General features: G+C 46.3%; 1 protein-coding gene across 4 annotated transcripts in view; it reads right to left on the bottom strand.

Annotated features, from left to right (window-relative positions):
• frmd4a (FERM domain containing 4A) overlaps window positions 1-22,164 on the bottom strand; it is a 384,495-nt gene that overhangs the window by 273,031 nt on the left and 89,300 nt on the right. For 2 of the 4 annotated variants that reach the window (XM_072241723.1, XM_072241725.1), the window contains exon 1: window positions 16,316-16,489. The exons of the other annotated variants lie outside the window; for them this stretch is intronic. In XM_072241723.1, the coding sequence (XP_072097824.1) occupies window positions 16,316-16,474 (159 nt within the window). In that variant the 5' untranslated portion in view covers window positions 16,475-16,489. Of the gene's footprint in view, window positions 1-16,315; window positions 16,490-22,164 lie in introns of those variants that run through there. 4 annotated transcript variants of the gene reach the window in all.

Here is a 22,164-nt window from a genome sequence, read left to right as displayed (position 1 = left end):
AGCAGCTAGTGGAGCTGCTGGCTGCCGATGGCTCCTCCATCACGGACCCTGATGGAATTAACAACGAGGTCCGTTCATTCTATCGGTCCTTATTCTCGCCAGATCCGTCAAATGCGGAGGCGTGTAATGAGGTCTGGAAGGATTTGCCTAAGGTCAGCCCAGAGGACGCAGTGCGTCTGGATGCTCCCCTGACTCGGGAGGAGCTGTCCACTGCCCTTCGGCAACTCCGGAGGGGCAAGTCCCCTGGTTTGGATGGACTGAGTGTTGAGTTTTATCAGGCTTTTTGGGATGTCCTGGGGGATGATTACAGCCTTGTCCTAGGGGAGAGCCTAGCCACCGGAGAAATGCCCCTCTCATGGCGAAGAGCTGTTGTGGTCCTACTGCCCAAGAAGGGAGACCTCCGCCTGCTAAAGAACTGGCGGCCGGTCTCCCTCTTGTGCGCAGACTACAAGATCTTCGCCCGGGCAATGGCCAACCGTCTGGGTTCGGTAATTGGACAGGTGGTCCATCCTGATCAATCTTACACAGTCCCGGGCCGCTCCATCCAGGACAATGTCCACCTAGTATGGGACCTGATCCACCTACTCCAGGAGACTGGGACCCCGGCAGCGTTTCTTTCTCTTGACCAGGAGAAGGCTTTTGACCGGGTGGACCACAGTTTCCTGGTGGGCACCCTGCAGGCTTTTGGGCTCGGACCACACTTTGTGGCCTGAGTTCGGCTCCTGTACTCTGCCGCAGAGTGCCTAGTTAAGATTAACGGATCATTGACAGGACCTATCCACTTCCGAAGAGGAGTGCGTCAAGGGTGCCCCATGTCCGGTCAACTGTATGCGATCTGTGTCAAGCCATTCCTCAGCCTTCTTCGGCGAAGGCTGACAGGTCTGGTTCTGCGCGAACCGGACATGGGGGTCGTCCTCTCGGCCTACGCCGATGACGTACTCCTCATGATGACAGACCCCTGTGACCTGCGGAGGATGCGTGAGTGCCAAGATGTTTTCTCGGCGGCATCCTCCACCAGGATCAACTGGGCGAAATGTTCTGGACTCTTAGTAGGCCAGTGGCAGGTGGACTCCCTGCCGGAGGAGATGAGAGCTTTTGAGTGGAGCACCAGACGTCTTCTCTATCTGGGAGTCTACCTGAGTCCTTCTGGGGAGACCTGGCTGGCGAACTGGCAGGACCTGGAGACAAAGGTCATGGCCCGGCTAGGGCGCTGATCAGGCCTTCTCAGGGTGCTTTCCTATCGAGGCAGGGTGGTGGTCATAAACCAGCTGGTGGCCTCCATGTTGTGGTACTGGATGGTCACCTTGGCCCCCCCCGCCCCTTTTGTCGCAAGAATGCAGAGGAAGCTAGTGGACTTCTTCTGGGGAAACAGGAAGCACTGGGTCTCCGCAGCGGTTCTGAGTCTCCCAGAAGGAGAGGGCGGACAGTCGCTGGTGTGTGTACGCACACGACTGGCAGCTCTCCGCCTCAGGACTCTGCAGAGATTCCTGTACGCCGAGCACCCTCCCAGGTGGCACGTGTTGGCGACTTTCTTCCTCCGGAGGGGCTGCTGTCTTGCCGAAGATATGCAGCTACCACCGGCGGGCGTCAGCCGTGCTGCTTTGCAGAGGCTGCCCGGCTTCTATCAGGACCTACTGAGAGTCTGGAACATGGTTGCCTCAGGCCGGGAATCCCCTCCTCTGGCAGAGGGCGGGGTCCTGGCCGACCCTTGCCCTGTCTCAACGGATGTCAGTGCCGCTCAGGTGTGTGGAACGACTCGGGCTGAGCTGCTCGTCGGGCCCAGGCCCCGCAGCCTTACCCGAGAGACGAATCCACACAATTTGAGCTGTCTTTCATCAACACCCACAATCCCATTCAGGGATGCAGGCAGGAGGTACCTTTATGGGCTGCTGCTCCACACCCTCCACTTCCTAGCATTTGTCCACCGTCCCGACACGCCATGGCGGTCGGTCTTTCCACCTGGAGGTGAGGGGGGTCCCCAATGGAAGTCCTTCTACAAGGGAGTCCTTCCCATGCACCTTGGGGATCTCGGCTGGAGGGTGCTGCATAAAGCAGTGCCCTGCAATAAGTTCTTTAGTTTGTACACGGATCTCCCAGCCGCGTGTCACTTCTGCGGGCTGGAGGAGACCGTGTACCATATGTACGTGGAGTGTGTGAGGCTGCAGCCCCTTTTCGCGTATTTGCGTGGGCTGCTTCTCGCCTTCTGGTTGCATTTCAGTCCCACCCTATTCATATATGGTCATCCAGTAAGGAGGGGGGCACAGAGGGATGAGAATGTCCTTGTCAACTTGCTCCTGGGGCTGGCGAAAATTGCCATCCGTGGCTCCTGGAAAAGGGTGGCAGGAGGTTCTCCCTGGGCGGACTGCCTGGCTATGTTTAGGGGGTATGTTCGTGCCCGGGTGAATATTGAAAAGGAATACGCACAGTCCACGGCGACCGTCGAGATGTTCCGGGACCGTTGGGCTCCGCAGGGTGTAAATGCCATCATTGATGAGGATGGCAATATATTGGTTTAACATGTATTGTCTGTTTGTAGTGTAGTAAATGTGTTAGTCACTGGGTTTGTAAATATTGTATAGCACCGACATTTGTAATAAAGAATTTTGTAAAAAAAAAACAGTCCTTCCAGGTGAGGCAACACTTCACCTGTGAGTCAGCTGGGGTGATATACTGCGTCTGGTGCTCCCGATGTGGCCTTTTATATATTGGCAAGACCCGACGCAGACTGGGAGACCGCTTTGCTGAACACCTACGCTCTGTCCGCCAGAGAAAGCAGGATCTCTCAGTGGCCACACATTTTAATTCCACATCCCATTCCCATTCTGACATGTCTATCCACGGCCTCCTCTACTGTAAAGATGAAGCCACACTCAGGTTGGAGGAACAACACCTTATATTCCGTCTGGGTAGCCTCCAACCTGATGGCATGAACATCGACTTCTCAAACTTCCGCTAATGCCCCACCTCCCCTTCGTACCCCATCTGTTACTTATTTTTATACACACATTCTTTCTCTCACTCTCCTTTTTCTCCCTCTGTCCCTCTGAATATACCCCTTGCCCATCCTCTGGGTCCCCCCCCCCTTGTCTTTCTTCCCAGACCTCCTGTCCCATGATCCTCTCATATCCCTTTTGCCTATCACCTGTCCAGCTCTTGGCTCCATCCCTCCCCCTCCTGTCTTCTCCTATCATTTTGGATCTCCCCCTCCCCCTCCAACTTTCAAATCCCTTACTCACTCTTCCTTCAGTTAGTCCTGACGAAGGGTCTCGGCCTGAAACGTCGACTGCACCTCTTCCTAGAGATGCCGCCTGGCCTGTTGCGTTCACCAGCAACTTTTATGTGTGTTGTTTGAATTTCCAGCATCTGCAGAATTCCTGTTGTTTGATCAGGCTTTTGTTGTTTTTTTTGCACATTGGTTAGTTTGTCCATCCTGTTGGGTGTGATCTTTCATTGACTCTATTGTGTTTCCTGCATTTGCTGTGAATGCCTGCAGGAAATTGAGTCTCAGGGTTGTATATGTGACAAATAGACAGATACTTGGATAGGAAGGTTTAGAGCAAGGGTTTCCAATCTATTTTATGCCTTGGACCCTTACCATTAACCAAGGGGTCCATAGACCCCAGATTGGAAACCCCTAGTTTAGAGCGATATGAACCAAACACAGGTAAATTCAACTAACTTTGATGGGAATCTTCGCTGGCATGAACCTGATGGGCCGATAGGTCTGTTTCCATTCTGTGTGACTCTGAAGTTACTGAGGCCTACTAACACTGCACATACAGTGGTGATCCATGTTGTTTGTATGTCTGACATGGATTGAAATTCCATGTGAGCAAGAGACACGAGGGTCAGTGACCTCCCAGGATACGCGAGTCAGCGAAACTAGAGTTCAAGGCCTCGTGTTTGAGATCCCATCATCGGCGTGTCTGGAGATCGAGGTCCTCATCCAGGGTCCTCTTTCATTGTTACTGGCAAGCTGTGGGGTCAGTGCTGAAGATCAAAGGCTGTAGGTCTAGCGTTGAGGCCCAGTGCCGGAGCCCCAAGTCTAGGCATCTCTGTGGATCTGCTGGGGAAGCTGAAGGCCCAATACCTGTGAGTCCAAGTCCACTGGAGAAGTCAAAGGCCCAGTATCAGCGAGTCTGAGTCTGAAGGCCGAAGAGAGACTGTCCTGGGGTTAGAGGGCTGTGTATGTGCACGGGGGGGGGGGGATCTCCGTGAGTCCACTGGGGAAGTCAAAGGCTCAATATCAGCGAGTCCAAGTCTGGAGTCTGGAGTCTGGAGGGTGAAGACGGGCTGTACTGGCATTAGAGGACTGTGTGTGTGTGTGTGTGTGTGGAATGGGCTTGTTTTGCCATAGTTGCTGTGTCACTTGTTGTGTTGTGCATTGCTCTGCTAAGCACAGTGGACATTCTATGTTGACGATGGAAAGCGTGGCAACATTTTTGGGCTGCCCCGAGCGCATCCTTAGGCTGTGCTGGTTGTTCACAAGAAGAATGTATTTCACTATATGTTTTGATGTACATGCGATAAATAAATTATCTGGATTTGAATCAAATACCTAAGAGACATGCACTCCCTCTGAATTCTGTCAGCAGCTCAATGGATGCTGTATGATACTCCCACACAGCTGTAGCCTCACAAAATCTGGTAATATCCACAATGAAGGAAATAGTTCCAGACATCCCACACATGACAGGAAACATGTAGTGTTAAATTTTTTGTGGTCAAGAGTACTTTTGTGACATGTGACTCATTTCTGCAGCTTTTAAGTCTTCATCTGCAGAACCTGGCCAGAATCTGAATCAGAATCAGGTTTAATATCACAGGCATATGTCATGAGATTTGTTGTTTTGTGGCAGCAGTACGTCACAATACATAATAATAAAAAAAGCTGTAAATTAGAATAAGAAGTATATGTTTAAAAATTAACTTAAATAAATAGCGCAAAAAGAGCAAAAAATATAGTGTTCATGGGTTCAACGCCCATTCAGAAATCTGATGGCAGAGGGGAAGAAGCTGTTCCTGAATTGTTGAGTGTGTGTCATCAGGCCCCCTCATTGATGGTAGCAATGAGAAGAGGGCATGTCCTGGGTGATAGGGGTCCTTAATGATGGATGACACCTTTTTGAGGCATCACCTTTTGAAGGTGTCCCGGATGCAGGAGAGGCTAGTGCCCATGATGGCTTTAAGTTACAATTTTCGGCAGCTTTTTCCGATCCTGTGCAGTGGCCCCTCCTTACCGGACCAGATGCAACCAGTTAGCTAGCTGTGCTCTGTAACCCTGGGGACAAGTATCAAAGTGTTTCCTTGATGAAGGTCTCTAGCCAAAGTGTTGCCCACTGCAGCTCTGTACCGGAAATAAAAGTACAATCCACAGGGCAGACACAACTCAGCCGAGCACTCGCTTCCAACAAGGTCAGTGAACCAAAGACTGACAGGTGGATAGGCTGATCCCAACTTAATCTGGAACAGGAAAACTTACATTTTTGAAGTGCCTTCCGTAATATTGCACTCAGAAAGCCGAACCACAGCACTCCAGTTTACACCAACCGTTCTGTGGTCGAGAAGATTGAAGGCTTTGAATTCCCAGGAGTAAACATCACCAATAGCTTGTCCTGATCTAACCATGGCCATGAAAGCTAAAAAGCAGCTCTACATCCTCAGGAGGATACAGAAATTTGGCATGTGCCCTTTGACTGTCACCAATTTTTAATTGATGGACCATTGAGTATCCTACTAGGATGCATCGTGGCTTGGTAGGGCAATTTCTGTGCCCGTGACCACAAGAAACTGCAGAGAGTTCTGGACACATCTCAGCTCATCACAGAAACCAGCCTCCCCTCCGTCAACTCTGTCTACACCTCGCTGCCTCAGCAAAGTAGCCAGCATAATCAAAGACCCCACCTAGCCTGACAGTCTCTCTTCTTCCTTCTTCCATCAGGCAGAAGGTACAAAATCCTGAAAGCACATCCCACCAGGCTCAATGACAGCTTCTATCCCACTGTTATAAGAGTATTGAACAGTTCCCTAGTACGATATTATTGTTTTACCTTCTTATACCTCAACACACTATACAATGATCTGATCTGCAGGAACAGATCAAGACAAGGCAAGCTTTTCGCTGTATCTTGGCACAAATGACGATAATCCACTAATTCCAATTCCAATCCAGGTCACTGAAGATGTGAGGCAGCAACACAAAAGGGATCCCTTGTAGTTATGTTTTATTCCATTTTAGAAATACAGCACAAAATAGGCCTTTCCAGCCCAACGAGCCACGCCGCCCAGCAACCCACAGATTTAACCCTAGCCTAATCACAGGACAATTTACAATGACCAATGAACCTATTACCCGCTACGTCTTTGGAATGTCGGAGAAAGCCAGAGCACCTGGAGGAAACCCATGCAGTCTCGGGAAGAATGTACAAACTTTTTCATAGAGGATGCGGAATTGATCTCCGAACTCCGATGCCTCAAGCTATAATTGTGTTGTACTAACCACCACCCTACCATGGCGCCCCAGCATTCAGAAGATAAAATCGGGAAAGAAAGCTTCCATCTTCCTCAAACTGATGGCAACAAATCTATGCCTTATTAGTGTACAAGCCTGTTGCATTCTTCTGTTGCCCATCAACACAATGGGTATTTCAGACCCAAAATCAGAAAGGCTGCAGAGAATAAACAACCAGCATTCCTTCAACTTCCACTTATCCCAGTCCAAAGAAGGAAAAAGAAAGAAATTATCCGTAACTGTCATGGGGGAGTTCTCCAGACCAGAGCCCAAAAAAAAAATCCATGCCAAAATGTTTTTAATTTGCTCTTGATGAGGCCGGGACCAAGCAGACTCACTATGGTTCATCCTCCAAATATGGGGGCGGGGGGGGGGGGGGGGTGCTGCCACTTCCAGTATATCACAGGGAAATGTGCTGGGGGTTTAACGATAAGGGAGTTTGTGGTGGGTTCAGGAGATCTTTTTAAATTTTTAATATTTACCATCGATTTGTACTCCAGGGAGCACGAAGAGCAGAATCAAATATCGCTGTGATGATTGTACGCTCTAGTATCAATTGTTTGGCAACAATAAAGTATGAAGTATCTATGGGCAGGAAGGTCCAGAGGTTGGGGTGAAATGTGACATGTCCACCAGTGGTGGAGGTGTGAAGATCAGGGACAGTGTGGGGCCGTGAATGAGCAGAGCCCTGAATAGGCAGAACGTAGAGAGCCCAAAGATTTCATTGGGCTTAGAAAAACACAAAGGATCTCATAGTACATAAAACAGCACTGCACTGGACAGGCCACCAGTCAACAATGATCTGCTGCCCTCGATGCCAACTCCAAATACCTTCAACAGGCAGTGCATCACTACTACTAGCAGTAGTTCCTTCACTACTAGCCCATTCCAGGCACCTACCAGTCTCTGCATAAAAAACTTTCTCCTCAGGTCACCTTTAAATATCCTTTTCACAACAATAATTCTCCTCTCCCTGCTCTCTCCGCACTCTCAGTCCACAATAGAGACCCACATCAGAATCAGCTTTATCATCACTCACATATGTTCAAAAAAGGTGGTAGGGATAGTCCGGGTAATTATAGACCAGTGAGCCTTATATCTGTGGTGGGAAAGCTGTTGGAAGAGATTCTTACAGATAGGATCTATGGGCATTTAGAGAATCATCGTCTGATCAGGGATAGTCAGCATGGCTTTGTGAAGGGCAGATTGTGTCTAACAAGCCTGATAAGAGTTCTTTGAGGAGGTGACCAGGCATATAGATGAGGGTAGTGTAGTGGATGTGATCTATATGGATTTTAGTAAGGCATTTGACAAGGTTCCACACGGTAGGCTTATTCAGAAAGTCAGAAGGCATGGGATCCAGGGAAGTTTGGCCAGGTGGATTCAGAATTGGCTTGCCTGCAGAAGGCAGAGGGTTGTGGTGAAGGGAGTACATTCAGATAGGAGGATTGTGACTAGTGGTGTCCCACAAGGATCTGTTCTGGGACCTCTACTTTTCGTGATTTTTATTAACGACCTGGATGTGGGGGTAGAAGGGTGGGTTGGCAAGTTTGCAGACAACACAAAGGTTGGTGGTGTTGTAGATAGTGTAGAGGATTGTCGAAGATTGCAGAGAGACATTGATAGGATGCAGAAGTGGGCTGAGAAGTGGCAGATGGAGTTCAACCCGGAGAAGTGTAAGGTGGTACACTTTGGAAGGACAAACTCCAAGGCAGAGTACAAAGTAAATGGCAGGATACTTGGTAGTGTGGAGGAGCAGAGGGATCTGGGGGTACATGTCCACAGATCCCTGAAAGTTGCCTCACAGGTGGATAGGGTAGTTAAGAAAGCTTATGGGGTGTTAGCTTTCATAAGTCGAGGGATAGAGTTTAAGAGTCGTAATGTAATGATGCAGCTCTATAAAACTCTGGTTAGGCCACACTTGGAGTACTGTGTTCAGTTCTGGTCGCCTCACTATAGGAAGGATGTGGAAGCACTGGAAAGGGTACAGAGGAGATCTACCAGGATGCTGCCTGGTTTAGAGAGTATGCATTATGATCAGAGATTAAGAGAGCTAGGGCTTTACTCTTTGGAGAGAAGGAGGATGAGAGGAGACATGATAGAGGTGTACACGATAATAACAGGAATAGATAGAGTGGATAGCCAGGGCCTCTTCCCCAGGGCACCACTGCTCAATACAAGAGGATATGGCTTTAAGGTAAGGGATGGGAAGTTCAAGGGGGATATTAGAGGAAGGTTTTTTACTCAGAGAACGGTTGGTGCGTAGAATGCACTGCCTGAGTCAGTAGTGGAGGCAGATACACCAGTGAAGTTTAAGAGACTACTAGATAGGTATATGGAGGAATTTAAGGTGAGGGGTTATATGGGAGGCAGGGTTTGAGGGTTGGTACAACATTCTGGGCCGAAGGGCCTGTACTATTCTATGTTCTATGTTCTCTATATGTCATGAATTTTTTTTAGGCAGTGGTACAGTACAATACATAAAATTACTACAGTACTATGCAAAGGTTTTAAGCTCCCTAGATATATATACGTGCCTAAGACATTGTCACAGTACTGTATGTAATATAGATGGTCATGGGTTCTGGGAATCTAAATCAGGGGGTGGGGCGTAGATTTAAGGTGAGAGAGAAAAGATTTAAAGCAAGATTTCCACAAGTAAGGGGGTGGTTTTATGGAACGAGCTGCTAGAGGAAGAGGTAGAGACAGGTACACTTCTAGAGTTTAAAAGACTCTTAGATTTATTTTTGGACCAGTAAGATTTAGAGCAGGGGTTCCCAACCTGGAGTCCACGGACCTCTAGGTTAATAGCACTGGTCCATTGCATTAAAAATGCTGGGAACCCCTGGTTTAAAGGGATACCCCAGTAGCCACCTATTTTAATTCCACTTCCCATTCCCATTCCGATATGTCAGTCCATGGCCCGCTCTACTGCTGTGATGAGGCCTCACTCAGGTTAGAGAAGCAACACCTTATAATCCATCTGGGTAGTCTCCAACTTAATGGTATGAACGTCCATTTCTCGAACTTGCGGTAATGGCCTCCCCACTCCTTCACCATTCCCCATTCCCATTTCCCTTTCCCTCTATTACCTTATCTTCTTACCTACCCATTGGCGCTCCTCCCCCTTCCCTTTCTTCCATGGTCTTCTGTCCTCTCCTATCAGTTTCTTCCTTTTTCAGCCCTTTATCTCTTCATCAATCGTCTTCCCAGCTCTTTACCTCACCCACTCCCCCTCCCAATTTCACCTATCACCTACTACCTTATATTTCTTCCTCCCCTCCCCCCACTGACCTCTCTTCTTTTTTCACCAGTCCTGATGAAGGGTCCTGGATCGAAACTTGACTGTTTACACTTTTACATAGATGCTGCCTGGCCTGCTGAGATCCTCCAGCATTTTGCGTGTGGCTGCTTTTATTTCCAGCATCTGCAGATTTTCTCTTGTTTGTGATAGGTCCGGGTGGTATCTTGAACCAATTTGGCTCAAGGGCTTTTTTTTCTCAAAGTCTAAGTCAATTACGTATCAAAGTAAATATATGTCACTACTTACCACCCTGAGATTAATTTTCTTGCAGGCATTTACAGGAAAATAAAGAAAGACAACAGAATTTCTGAGAGACTACACACAAAGACTGAGGAACTGCCAAAGTCCAAAAGAAAACAAATTGTGTAAATTTAAAGGTAAACAAATAATCCTGAGAACATGAGCTGCAGAGTCCTTGAAAGTGAGCCTGTGTTCCAGCACAATATCATTCCAAGATTCCGTTAGCTTGTACAGAGCTAAGAATCTGAAACTGCTGATTTCACATTTTAAGATCAGGAAAGAAAAGCCTGTAAAATTATTCTCAGCAGCAACACAGCTCCTGACATCTAATAATAGAATATCAATAGCAGGCCTTCTGTGAGAAATTCTCAGTGATCAGCCCTATGGGTTTGAGACCCACACTAAGTGTGGAATTGACAGAAAAGATTTAGAACAGACCAGTCAGTCTTCCTGCTGCCACTTCTTGCGATCTTATACGAAGTACAGTGTGAGTTCATGTTACTCAGGACCATCCTTGCTCAGTGAGAAAGGGCATTATCGCTTTCTTCCTTGAATATTCCATGGGTTGGCATGGTAATGTAGCCATAAGTACATCGCTTTACAGCACCAACTTTGACCGACTGGGATTCAATTCTCGCCATATGTCCTCCCCGTGACCATTCCGGTTTGCTCCAGATGCTTCAGTTTCCTCCCACGTTCCCAAGCCGTACAGGTTAGTGTTTCTAAATTGGGGACATGCTATATTGGCACCGGAAGCATGGTGACATTTGCAGGTTGCCCCCAGATCTTCAGACAGTGTTGGCCACTAACACAATGACGCACTTCACTGTATGTTTCAATGTACGTGTCTTTATTTCCATCATTAAGCTAAGAAAAAATAAGCCTCATTATAGATTCAACATTGGACTTGGCAATCAATAATAACTCTATTGACTGAGAGGTAAAACTGACAGGACTCGAGGAACTGAGTTAGAGGGAGAAGTTGGGTAGGCTAGGACTTTATTCACTGGAATGCAGGAGATGGAGGGGTGATCACATAGAGCTATAAAAAGTGATCAGGGGCAGTTTAGGGTGAAAGCACACAGTCTTTTTCCCGGGGAGAATAAACCAAAAATTGGGGGCATTAAGTTTAGGATGAGAGGGAAATATTTAAAAGGGATGAGGGGCAACTTCTTCACGCTGAGACTGGTAACTATATGGAATGAGCTCCGGATTTCCAGCATCTGCAAATTCTCTTGTGTTTAACTCTATATCTAGGCTTCTGCCCCATTCCTTTCCAGTCCTGATGAAGGGTCTCAACCCAATACGTCGACTGTTCATTCTCCTCCATAGATGCTGCCTAACCCATTGAGTTCCTCCAGAATTTTGTGTATGTTTCTTTGGATTTCCAGCATCAGCAAATTCTCTTGTGTTCGACTCTATATCTAGCTTCTGCCCCCTTCCTCCCGAAATGACAACGGTATATCCCTCTTTGTAAATGCTACCTGACCTCTCCTGAATTCCTCTGGAATTTTGTGTATGTGTTATCCAATAAAGACATTGCTTGTTGTTTCCCAGTGCATTTTCCAAATTCTTTGAACCTTCGCCAACATCTTTCAAATTAGGACCAATCCAAAGAGCACTCATGACAGAATTTAATGAAGCCATCCACTCCACAGTTTGCTGTATTTGGAAATGACTTGGGAAACTGTTTGCACCAGCAATGAACTCAGCCAATCTGGTTTCTTCCCACAGTCTGAAGTATGTGTTACTTCATGACTCAATAATAACTTCCATCCTATCTAACCATTTCCATTCAACGTCAGGGTCTGGAATTCACTGTGCAAAACAATACAGTTCAATCATTTTGTGTTTAAATATTATAAAGTCATAGAGATATACAGTGTTAAAAACAGACCCACTGCCACTCTGTAGGAGAACAAAGTGCGACCTTATAAGACCATAAAGCGTAGGATAAGAACTATAACATTTGGCCCATTGAGTCATTCGATCATGGCCGATTTATCATCCCTTTCAACCCCAATCTTCCACCTTCTCATCGTAACCTTTGACACTCTGACTAATCAGGAATCTATCAACCTCCACTTTAAATATACCCAATGGCTTGGCCCCCACAACCATCTGTGACAATGAATTCTACACATTCAACACTTTTTGGCTAAAGATATTCCTCATGTCTATTCTAAAGGAATGTCTTTGTATTCTGAGGCTGTGCTATCTGGTCCTAGGATGTTCTACTAAAGGAAACATCCTCTCCACATCCACTATGTTTAGGCCTTTCAATATTCAATAGGTTTCAATGAGAACACCCCCCCCCCCATTCTTCTAAACTCCAGAAGACACAAGGTCCGGAGCCATCAAGTGCTTCACATACATTGCCCTTTCATTCCTGGGATCATTCTCGTGAACCTCCTCTGGATCCTCTCCAATGCCAGCACATCCTTTCTTAGATAAGTGGCCCAGCACTGCTCATACTCCAAATATGGTCTGACCAATGCTTTATAAGGCCTCAGCATTACATCCCTGCTCTTACATTCCAGTTGTCTTTCATAAGTTTAAACATTGTTGATGATAACAGTTTTTCCCCCAGGGTAGGGAAGTTTAAAACTAGGGCCATGGGCTCTCAGTGAGAGGAGAAAGATTTAATAAAGGACCTGAGGGGCAACTTTTCCATGCAGAGGATGGTGAGTATATGGTACAAGCTGTCAGAAGGAGTGGTTAAGCCAGATACAATAGTGTCATTTAAAAGCACTTTTTCTTATTGAGATACAGCACGGAATGGGTCCTTCTGGCTGTTCAAGCCACGCCACCCAGCAATCCCCGATTTAACCCTAACCTAATCACAGAACAATTTGCAATGACCAACTAACCTACCAATCTGCACGTCTTTTGACTGTGGGAGGAAACCCACACAGACACGGGGAGAATTGACAAACTCCTTACAGATAGCAGCAGGAATTGAATTTGGGTCATGGACCCAAAAACATTGTGTGAAGCATTGTACTAACTTCTTGGCTACCGTACAGTGGTTAAGCACACGGGGGAGGCACTACTATGTGTGTGCAATCTGACTTATATCTTATACTTCCTCCATCTCACCTTAAACCCCTTACTATATTAATGATAGCATCATAGAACACAACAGCACAAAAGCAGGAGCTTCGGCCCATCTAATTCATGCTGGACTGCACCCAAACACTATCACTCCATACCCCTCTCATCCATGTACCTATCCAAACTAAAATGTTACAACTGAACCCGCATCCACCACTTCTGCTGGCAGCTTGTTCCACACACTCACCAATCAGAGTGAAGATGTTCCCCTTAAATATTTCATCTTTCACCCTCAATCCCTGATGCCTAGTGCTAGTTACACCATGGGAAATAGATTCTGGCTATCAACATTATCCATGCCAGGCAACCTGAGGGCATTAAACATACACACTCAGTAGGCACGTTATAAGCTACACCTGCTCATTACTGCAAATATCTAATCAGTCCATCATGTGACAGCAATCCATAAAAGCATGCAGGCACGGTCAAAAGGTTCAGTTATTGTTCAGACCAAACATCAGAATGAAGAAGAAATGTGATCTACATGGTTTTGATCGTGGAATGATTGTTGGTGCCAGATGGGGTGGTTTGACTGTCTCAGAAACTGCTGTTCTCCTGAGACTGCAGTCTCTAGAGTTTACAGAGAATGGTGTGAAAAACAAAAAAATCACCTAGTGATTTTTAATGAGAGAAGTCAGAAGAGAATGGCCAGATTGGTTCAAGTGGACAGGAAGGTGACAGGATCTCAAATAAGCATGCGTTACAGCAGTGGTGTGCAGAAGAGCATCTCCGAACACATGTAGATCCTTGAAGTGGATGGGCTACAGCAGCAGACCACACCGCGTTCCACTCAAGTATCTAATAAAATGGCCACTGAGTGGTATAAATCTTTCAAATGTCTTATTAAGCTACAGGAATTTTGTCCATCCTGAATCTGAAAGATCATACTCCAAATAATGAATATACAAGACCCTGCACTCAGGGGCTCAGAGCTAGAGAGAGTGAGTTCAGATCCCACTGCAGCCAGCTGAGCAGAGACAGCAGGCTGACCACAGTGCTGAGGGAATGCAAGCTTTCAGAAGAGATGTTGAAGCATGTTTCTCTCTGCTTTCTCAACTATGTGAATTGGCCCTTTGCACTATTTCATACAGTCATGGACCATCTTGGTGTGCATGGACATCCCCTGTTCTCTCCAACAACTTCTCTCCTCCCTGTAATCTAAAATGCATCATGTCTCAATATCACAACCACGTATTTATATTCCTAGGTCCCTCTGTTCTGCAATAACCAAAGTCCTATCGCCTCTGGATCATCTGGAACCCTTACGAAATTAATTAGTTGCTGATACTGAACTATTGGTCATACTGAACTCAGTAAAAGGAGTGTAAGATTGGAAGCTTTGGAAGGTACGTTTTACAAAAGTCAAGAGTTGAATATGTGTGTAAGATAAACAACAGGAATTCTGCAGATGCTGGAAATTCAAGCAACACACATCAAAGTTGCTGGTGAACGCAGCAGGCCAGGCAGCAGCTGTAGGAAGAGGTGCAGTCGACGTTTCAGGCCGAGGCCCTTCGTCAGGACTAACTGAAGGAAGAGTGAGTAAAGGATTTGAAAGTTGGAGGGGGAGGGGGAGATCCAAAATGATACGAGAAGACAGGAGGGGGAGGGATAGAGCCAAGAGCTGGACAGGTGATAGGCAAAAGGGGATACGAGAGGATCATGGGACAGGAGGTCCGGGAAGAAAGACAAGGGGGGGGGGACCCAGAGGATGGGCAAGAGGTATATTCAGAGGGACAGAGGGAGAAAAAGGAGAGTGAGAGAAAGAATGTGTGCATAAAAATGAGTAACAGATGGGGTACGAGGGGGAGGTGGGGCCTTAGCGGAAGTTAGAGAAGTCGATGTTCATGCCATCAGGTTGGAGGCTACCCAGACGGAATATAAGGTGTTGTTCCTCCAACCTGAGTGTGGCTTCATCTTTACAGTAGAGGAGGCCGTGGATGGACATGTCAGAATGGGAATGGGATGTAGAATTAAAATGTCTGGCCACTGGGAGATCCTGCTTTCTCTGGCGGACAGAGCGTAGGTGTTCAGCAAAGCGGTCTCCCAGTCTGCGTCGGGTCTCGCCAATATATAAAAGGCCACATCGGGAGCACCGGACGCAGTATATCACCCCAGTCGACTCACAGGTGAAGTGTTGCCTCACCTGGAAGGACTGTTTGGGGCCCTCTGAATATACCTCTTGCCCATCCTCTGGGTCCTCCCCCGCTTGTCTTTCTTCCTGGACCTCCTGTCCCATGATCCTCTCGTATCCCCTTTTGCCTATCACCTGTCCAGCTCTTGGCTCTATCCCTCCCCCTCCAACTTTCAAATCCCTTACTCACTCTTCCTTCAGTTAGTCCTGACGAAGGGTCTCGGCCTGAAACGTCGACTGCACCTCTTCCTACAGATGCTGCCTGGCCTGCTGCGTTCACCAGCAACTTTGATATGTGTGTAAGATATTCCTTTGAGTTTAGGAGACTGAAGGGGTATTCTTGCAGAGGTGTATAAAATCACAAGGGGCATAGATAGAGTGAATGCACACAGTCTTTTCCCCAGGTTTGAGGAATCAGGAACTAGAGAGGTTTAAGGTGAGGGGGAAAGATTTAAGCAAAACTTGAAGGAGACATTTCCTACACAAAAGTATCTATGTGCAGAGGAAGTGGTTGAGACAGCATTTAAAAGGCATTCTCAGAAGGTGGTGAATCTGTGGAATTCATTGACACAGACAGCCATGGAGGCCAAATCATGTGTTATATTTAAAGCGGAGGCTGATAGGTTCTTGATTAGTCAGGGCATCAAAGGTTATGAGGAGAAGACAGGAGAATTGGGTTGAACGGATAATAAATTAGCCATCGTGGAATGGCAAAGCAGACTCAATGGGCCAAATAGCCTAATTCTAGTCCTATGTCTTATAGTCTTAAGAACTTTGGAAGGTACATTCTACGAAAATCAAGAGCTGAGTATGTGCGTAAGCTTTGGAAGGTATCTTCTACAAAAATCAAGAGTTGAATATGTGTGTAAGCTTTGGAAGGTACGTTCTACAAGAATCAAGAGTTGAGTATGTGTGTACACTTTGAAAGGTACATTCTACAAGGGACAAGAGTTGAGTATGTGTTGTTTTACACTCAGCATTAAGTTGGAAGTGTGATGGTGAAGAAACTCCTCACCTGATAGATACCACGAGAGATGCACCATGGTCTCAGTAGAAACTGCAAGGCACGAAGATTCCCAAAGCGCCAGTTTCGTAGGGCTCGTGCTGTGAGGTTCCAGACGAGACTGTCCCAATTGTACAGCAAATCTTCAAAGGTAAAGAGGACTGTAGCCATCACATCTGCAGCCAGAGACCAGTACAGTCCCAGCTGATTCTCCTGAGCGTTGGTCCTCTGGAAACACCACAGGCTAAAATTGCCTCGTGTCTCTTCCCTGCATAAACTCCTCCCAGGGTGTATGACTTCTGGAGTGGAGGAGAAAGGGTTGAAACAATTGTTTTGCTTTTCTTTCTCTCTCTGGAGGTATTGCTCAGGGAATACTACAGTGAGCCAGGCAGACACCTCCGTTCACCGCAGCCCTGCAGGTTAACAAAATGCTGGCTTGAAAGCAAAAAGCTGCTCCCAATATTCACTGCCGCTTTCAAACGGCCAAGGGAAAGCGATGAAGGAGCTGTGGTTGTGTGGCTGCCAGCACCCTGTCCAGGGAAAAATTAATTCTGGATGCTGCTTCCCTGCCAACATTCCCAGGACATTCCATTTCTCCACTAAGGACCAATGGGCCAACGCTGTACATCGAGAACACCAATAAAACAGCAGTGATCACAGACTTTATAGTAGCTGTCCATTTCCAGCTGCAAACAATATTTTACGACGTAATCAGTCAATGGTATTTATTCCCACAGTTGTTACAGTTCTGTGGTGGCAGCTCATTCCTCCTTAATTGCTTTCTGTAATCACTCTCTTCCTGTTGCGGTGGACTGCCGGCCAATCACCTCAAGTTCTGATATTACCCAAACTATGTTGAACATTGGACTATGCACAGATTCCATCCCTTAACATCACCGTTGGCCTCTGCTGTTCGATCTGCCTTCACACATCGCGTCTACTAGAGCACAAAGTTCCTTGGTGCGTACACAACGGACAATCTAACCTGGGAGCACAACGCCTTCTCACTAGTCAAGAAGACACAGCAGTGTCTACTTTCTGAGGAGATTGGGGCATTCAAAGCTTCCCGCCACCACCCACTGCCCCCCCCCATTCTAAAAACTTCCTACAAGAGCACAGAAGCATCCTATCAGGCTGCATCAGTGCGTGGTAGGGCAGAGGCAATGCATCGGACCACAAGACCCTACAGACACTGCTGAGGGGAACACTGGAGTCTCCCCTCCCTCCCCCCACCCAATTGGTGATATTTACCGAAAGCATTGCAGACAAAGAGCCCGAAGCATTGGTGAGAATGCCCATCACCCATCCCACAATCTCTTTGACCCACTACCGTCAGGAAGGAGGTACAGCAGCATCAGTACTAGGACTGCCAGACTGGGTAACAGCTTCTTCCCACAGGCTGTGAGACTAATCACTACCCTGCCACCACCAAGGGTTCGTCACTGGGACAGCAAGCTGTTTACTGTTTACCTGTGCTGTGCATTATATGCATGTTAAATTACAGTTTATTAACTTACTTATGGCAATATTTTGTTTTATGTGCTGTGTGTGATCTATGTATTGTGGGTGCACCATAATCCAAAGGAACATTGTTTCATTTGGTTGTACATATGAACAGACAGATGATAACAAATTTGATCTTGAATAAAAACTTAACTACTTCCTCAGGAAGTTAAAAAACACTAGGTGTGCGGCTGTCATCCCGTACCAATTTGCATCGTTACACCGAAGAAAGGATGTTATCTGGATGCATCGTGGCTTGGTATATCCAAAATGCAACGTATTTCACAGATTACGTCAGTTCTGTTAAAGGTTTCCTCCCACATTCCAAAGACATACCAGTTAGTAGATTACTTGGTCACATGGGTCTAACTGGGCAGTGCGGGCTCATTGGTCAGGAAGGGCCTGTTACTGTGGTGTACATAAACATCAATCTGATTCTACTCTGCCCAAGACTGCAAGAAACTGTAGAGTCGTGGACACAGCTCAGCACATCACGTAAGTCTCCAACATGGACTCTGTCTACACTTCCTGCTGCCTCAGTAAAGTAGCCAGCATAATCAAAGATCCCACCCACCCCAGACATTCTCTCCTCTCCCATCTTCCATCCAGGCAGAAGGTACAAAAGCTTGTAAAGCATCAGGCTCAAGGACAGCTTCTACCCCAGAATCTGAATCTGAATCAGAATCAGGTTTAATAGCACTGGCCTATGTAGTAAAGTATGTAGCTGTTACTTTATTCTGCATTGTACTACCTCAATGCATTGATGTGATTAAATGATCTGCATAACGAATACAAAACAAGTTTTCACACTGTACATGCAACAATCATTAACCAATGTACCAAACAGTCATTCAACAATTATGGATCACTATTTTTCTGATGACCAGTTAGGGACATTAAATACAGTTTCACTCCCTTATCTGCTGAGTGTATTGGAATTTATTTCAGGTTTCTTGCATCTGCAGGAATTGAGTTTGGCAGCGATTATAAGACTACAAGACATAAGAGTAGTGCCAGGCCATTTGGCCCATCGAGTCTCTGCCATTCCATTATGGCTGATTTACTTTACCTCTCAATAGCTATCTCCTACCATCACCCCACAACCTTTGACGCCTTGACTAATCAAGAACCTTTTAATCTCTGCTTTAAATATACCCAATGGGCTTGGCCTTCATAACCGTCTGTGGCAATGACTTCCACAGATCCACCACCAATCACGTGAACTTTGCTAAAACTTTGTCAGGATCTCTGCAGCTTAGATTTATATTCTGCTGTCACTGAGATCCATGAGAAACTACAGAGAAACATGACCCTGGGTCACCAGCCAGCATGACTGGACTCTGCTATTTTTACAATCTCCTTTTCTTTTTTTGGTTTTTCAGGGGTCTTGCAATATAAACAACCAACCTGACCCTCGGAAATAAAAGTTCTTCCAACCGCTGAGGCCGTTGCCATTTTTAAAGGATTTTTAAAAATTTTCCCAAGCTGTCATCTCAAAAGTGATTACCAGATGTTCTTCCCACTTACTGATGCCAGAGCACAGATACTTCCCACTTATTTCTGTGAGTCAATTCTCAGACATCATTTACAAACAGAATCATAATGATTAAAATGGAACACCAGTAAAAACAAAGACCAGTAATGCAGGAGAGATGACAAGATGGGAGTACAGTTGCCAAAGAGCGAAGAACAATTCACCCTCAAAGCTTCCAGTCGTTGCTTTATTTCAGCTGGAGAAGGCAACTTGTGTGCATCATAAGGGATAAACACTCAGTGGCCACGTTATTAGCTACAAGGGGTACCTAATAAAGTAGCCACTGAGTATATTTCTGTATGTTTGTAATCTCCTGCTGCTGCAGCCCATCCTCTTGCATTCTACATTACACCATTGTAACATGTGGTTATTTGAGTTACCATCAACTTCCTCTCAGCTTGAACCTAGTCTGACCACTCTCCTCTGACCCCTCTCATTAACAAGACGTTTTCGCCCACAGAACTGATGCTCACTGGATTGTTTTTGCTTTTTGCACCAGTCTCTGGAAACTCTAGAGACTGTTGTGTGTGAAAATCCCAGGAGATCAGCAGTATCTGAGATACTCAAACCACCCCATCTGCCACCAACAATCATTCTATGGTCAAAGTCACTTAGATCACATTTCTTCCTTATTCTGATGTTTGGTCCAAAAAACAACGGAGTAACAATTCAGCATTCTCTATTGTAGTACTCAATGACTCTATTGCTCAGGAACCAGTACATGCAAAGATCTCTGCCTTTAATTACGTGCAAGATGAAGTCCCCATCGAGGAGGTAAGTTGACAGGATAATCCTCTGGCCTGCAGTTTGTACCACATGGCCCTGTGAAGCCAGACATCTATTTCAGTACTGATTACTATCCAGCACCACCCTAGACATTCTTTCTTCCCCTCCATTCCCATTGGGCAGAACCCTCCAACTTGATGGTACAAGCATCAATTTCTCTAACTCCCAGATAAATTCTCTCCCTCCCCATTCTATCTTTTTCTATTCCACATTCTCATTTCTTACTCACTCCTTCTTCTCTTCACCTGCCTCCAGGTCCCCTCCTTTTTCCCTTTTTCCTATGGTCCACTGCCCTCTCCTATTAGATTCCTTCTTCTTCAGCCCTTTATGTCTTCCACCTATCACCTCCCAGCTTCTTACTTCATTCCTCCTCCCCCACCCACCTGATCTCACCAATCACCGGCCAGTTTGTACTCCTTTGCCACCCCCCCCCCCCCCACTTCTTATTCTGGCTTCCTCCCCCTTCCTTTCCAGTCCTGTTGAAAGGTCTTGCCCAAAGTGGTGACTGTTTATTACATAGATGCTGACTGACCTGCTGAGTTCCTCCAGCATTTTGTGTGTGTTGTTCAAATACTTGCAAAATCCATGAAACCTTGAACACATTATTGTTGTTGACACCAGTAAGAGAAGCACCTGCACTGTCGTTAAAATTTAATTGATAATTATCTCCAATTAATACCCACTATAGTTGAGAAGGATTTAAAATGCCTGATATAATTCTGGGCGACAGCATTTGGATAGCTGACAGGAACTTCTGGAGCACACCTATCGAGTTAAAACTTAGCAATTCAGAAGTTCATTTCCAAGATGTTACAAGAGGTGGCTTGGGAGCGTAGCAGTTAGCGTGTCATTATTATAGTGCAAGCTGGAAGATCAGGCTTCAATTCCCAGCGCTGATTGTAAGCAGTTTGTATGTCCTCCCTGTGACCATATGGTTTTCCTCTGGGTGCTCTGGTTTTCTCCCATATTCCAAAGTTATATGGGCTAGGGTTCGTGAATTGTGGACTGTCTAGCACAATCCTCGCTGATTTGATTTGACCTGAATGACTCATTTCACTGTATGTTTCAAAATGCAGTACATGTGACAAACAAAGTTAACCTTTGAAAATCTATCTTTAATATTTCAGCTTCTGTTTTAATCTTAATAGCTTGCCCTGATTGTTAGCTCATGATGGCAACATTCGGCACTAAAATAAAACAGAAAATGCTGCACATTTCAGTAGTGCACCGGAGGAGAGAAAATCAATCAGAAATGTTAAATCTGTTTCTCTCTCCAAAGATACAGCCTGATCTGCTGAGTGTTTCCAGTATTTTCTGTTTAACTTCAAATTCATAATGTCAGTGTTAATTTGCTTTTGTGTTTCTCCCTGATTTAGAGGAGATTATAATCCCTTCCTGTGACTGGCTGCAAGAAGGTGGTATTCATGGGTTCATGGATTGTTCAACAATATGATGGCAGAGGGGAAGAAGCTGTTCTTAAAATGTTGAGTGTGGCTCTTCAGGCTCCTGTACCTCCTCCTGATGGTAGTAATGCCCTCACCCATCCTCCCGCCACCCTACCAGGGGTAGGGTTCCTCCTGTCCTCATGTACCACCCCACCAGCCTCCATGTCCTGGACATATTTCTCCATAACTTCAGCCATCTCCAACAGGATCCCACCACCAAGCCATCTTTCCCTCCTTCCCCATCACGCCCCCCCACTTCCTGCAGGGATCGCTCCCTTGCCCATTCGTCCCTCCCCACTGATCTCCCTCCTGGCACTTATCTTTGCAAATGGAACATGTGCCCCTACACTTCCTTCCTCACTACCATTCAAGGCCCCAAACAGTTCTTCCAGGTGAGGCTGAGAGTCTGTTGGGGTCAGCTATTTTATTCATTGCTCCCGGTGTGACCTCCTGTATATCGGAGATACCCAACATAGATTGGGAGACTGCTTCGACAAGCAACTACGCTCTGCCCACCAGAAAAAAACAGGACTTCCCAGTAGCCACCCATTTTAAATCCACACCCCATTCCTATTCCACCATGTCAGTCCACA

The sequence above is a fragment of the Mobula birostris genome, chromosome 23 (assembly GCF_030028105.1).
Source record: "Mobula birostris isolate sMobBir1 chromosome 23, sMobBir1.hap1, whole genome shotgun sequence".
NCBI lineage: Eukaryota > Metazoa > Chordata > Chondrichthyes > Myliobatiformes > Myliobatidae > Mobula > Mobula birostris.
Note: the sequence above shows the minus strand (reverse complement) of the source record. Positions and strands in the feature narration are given on the sequence as shown.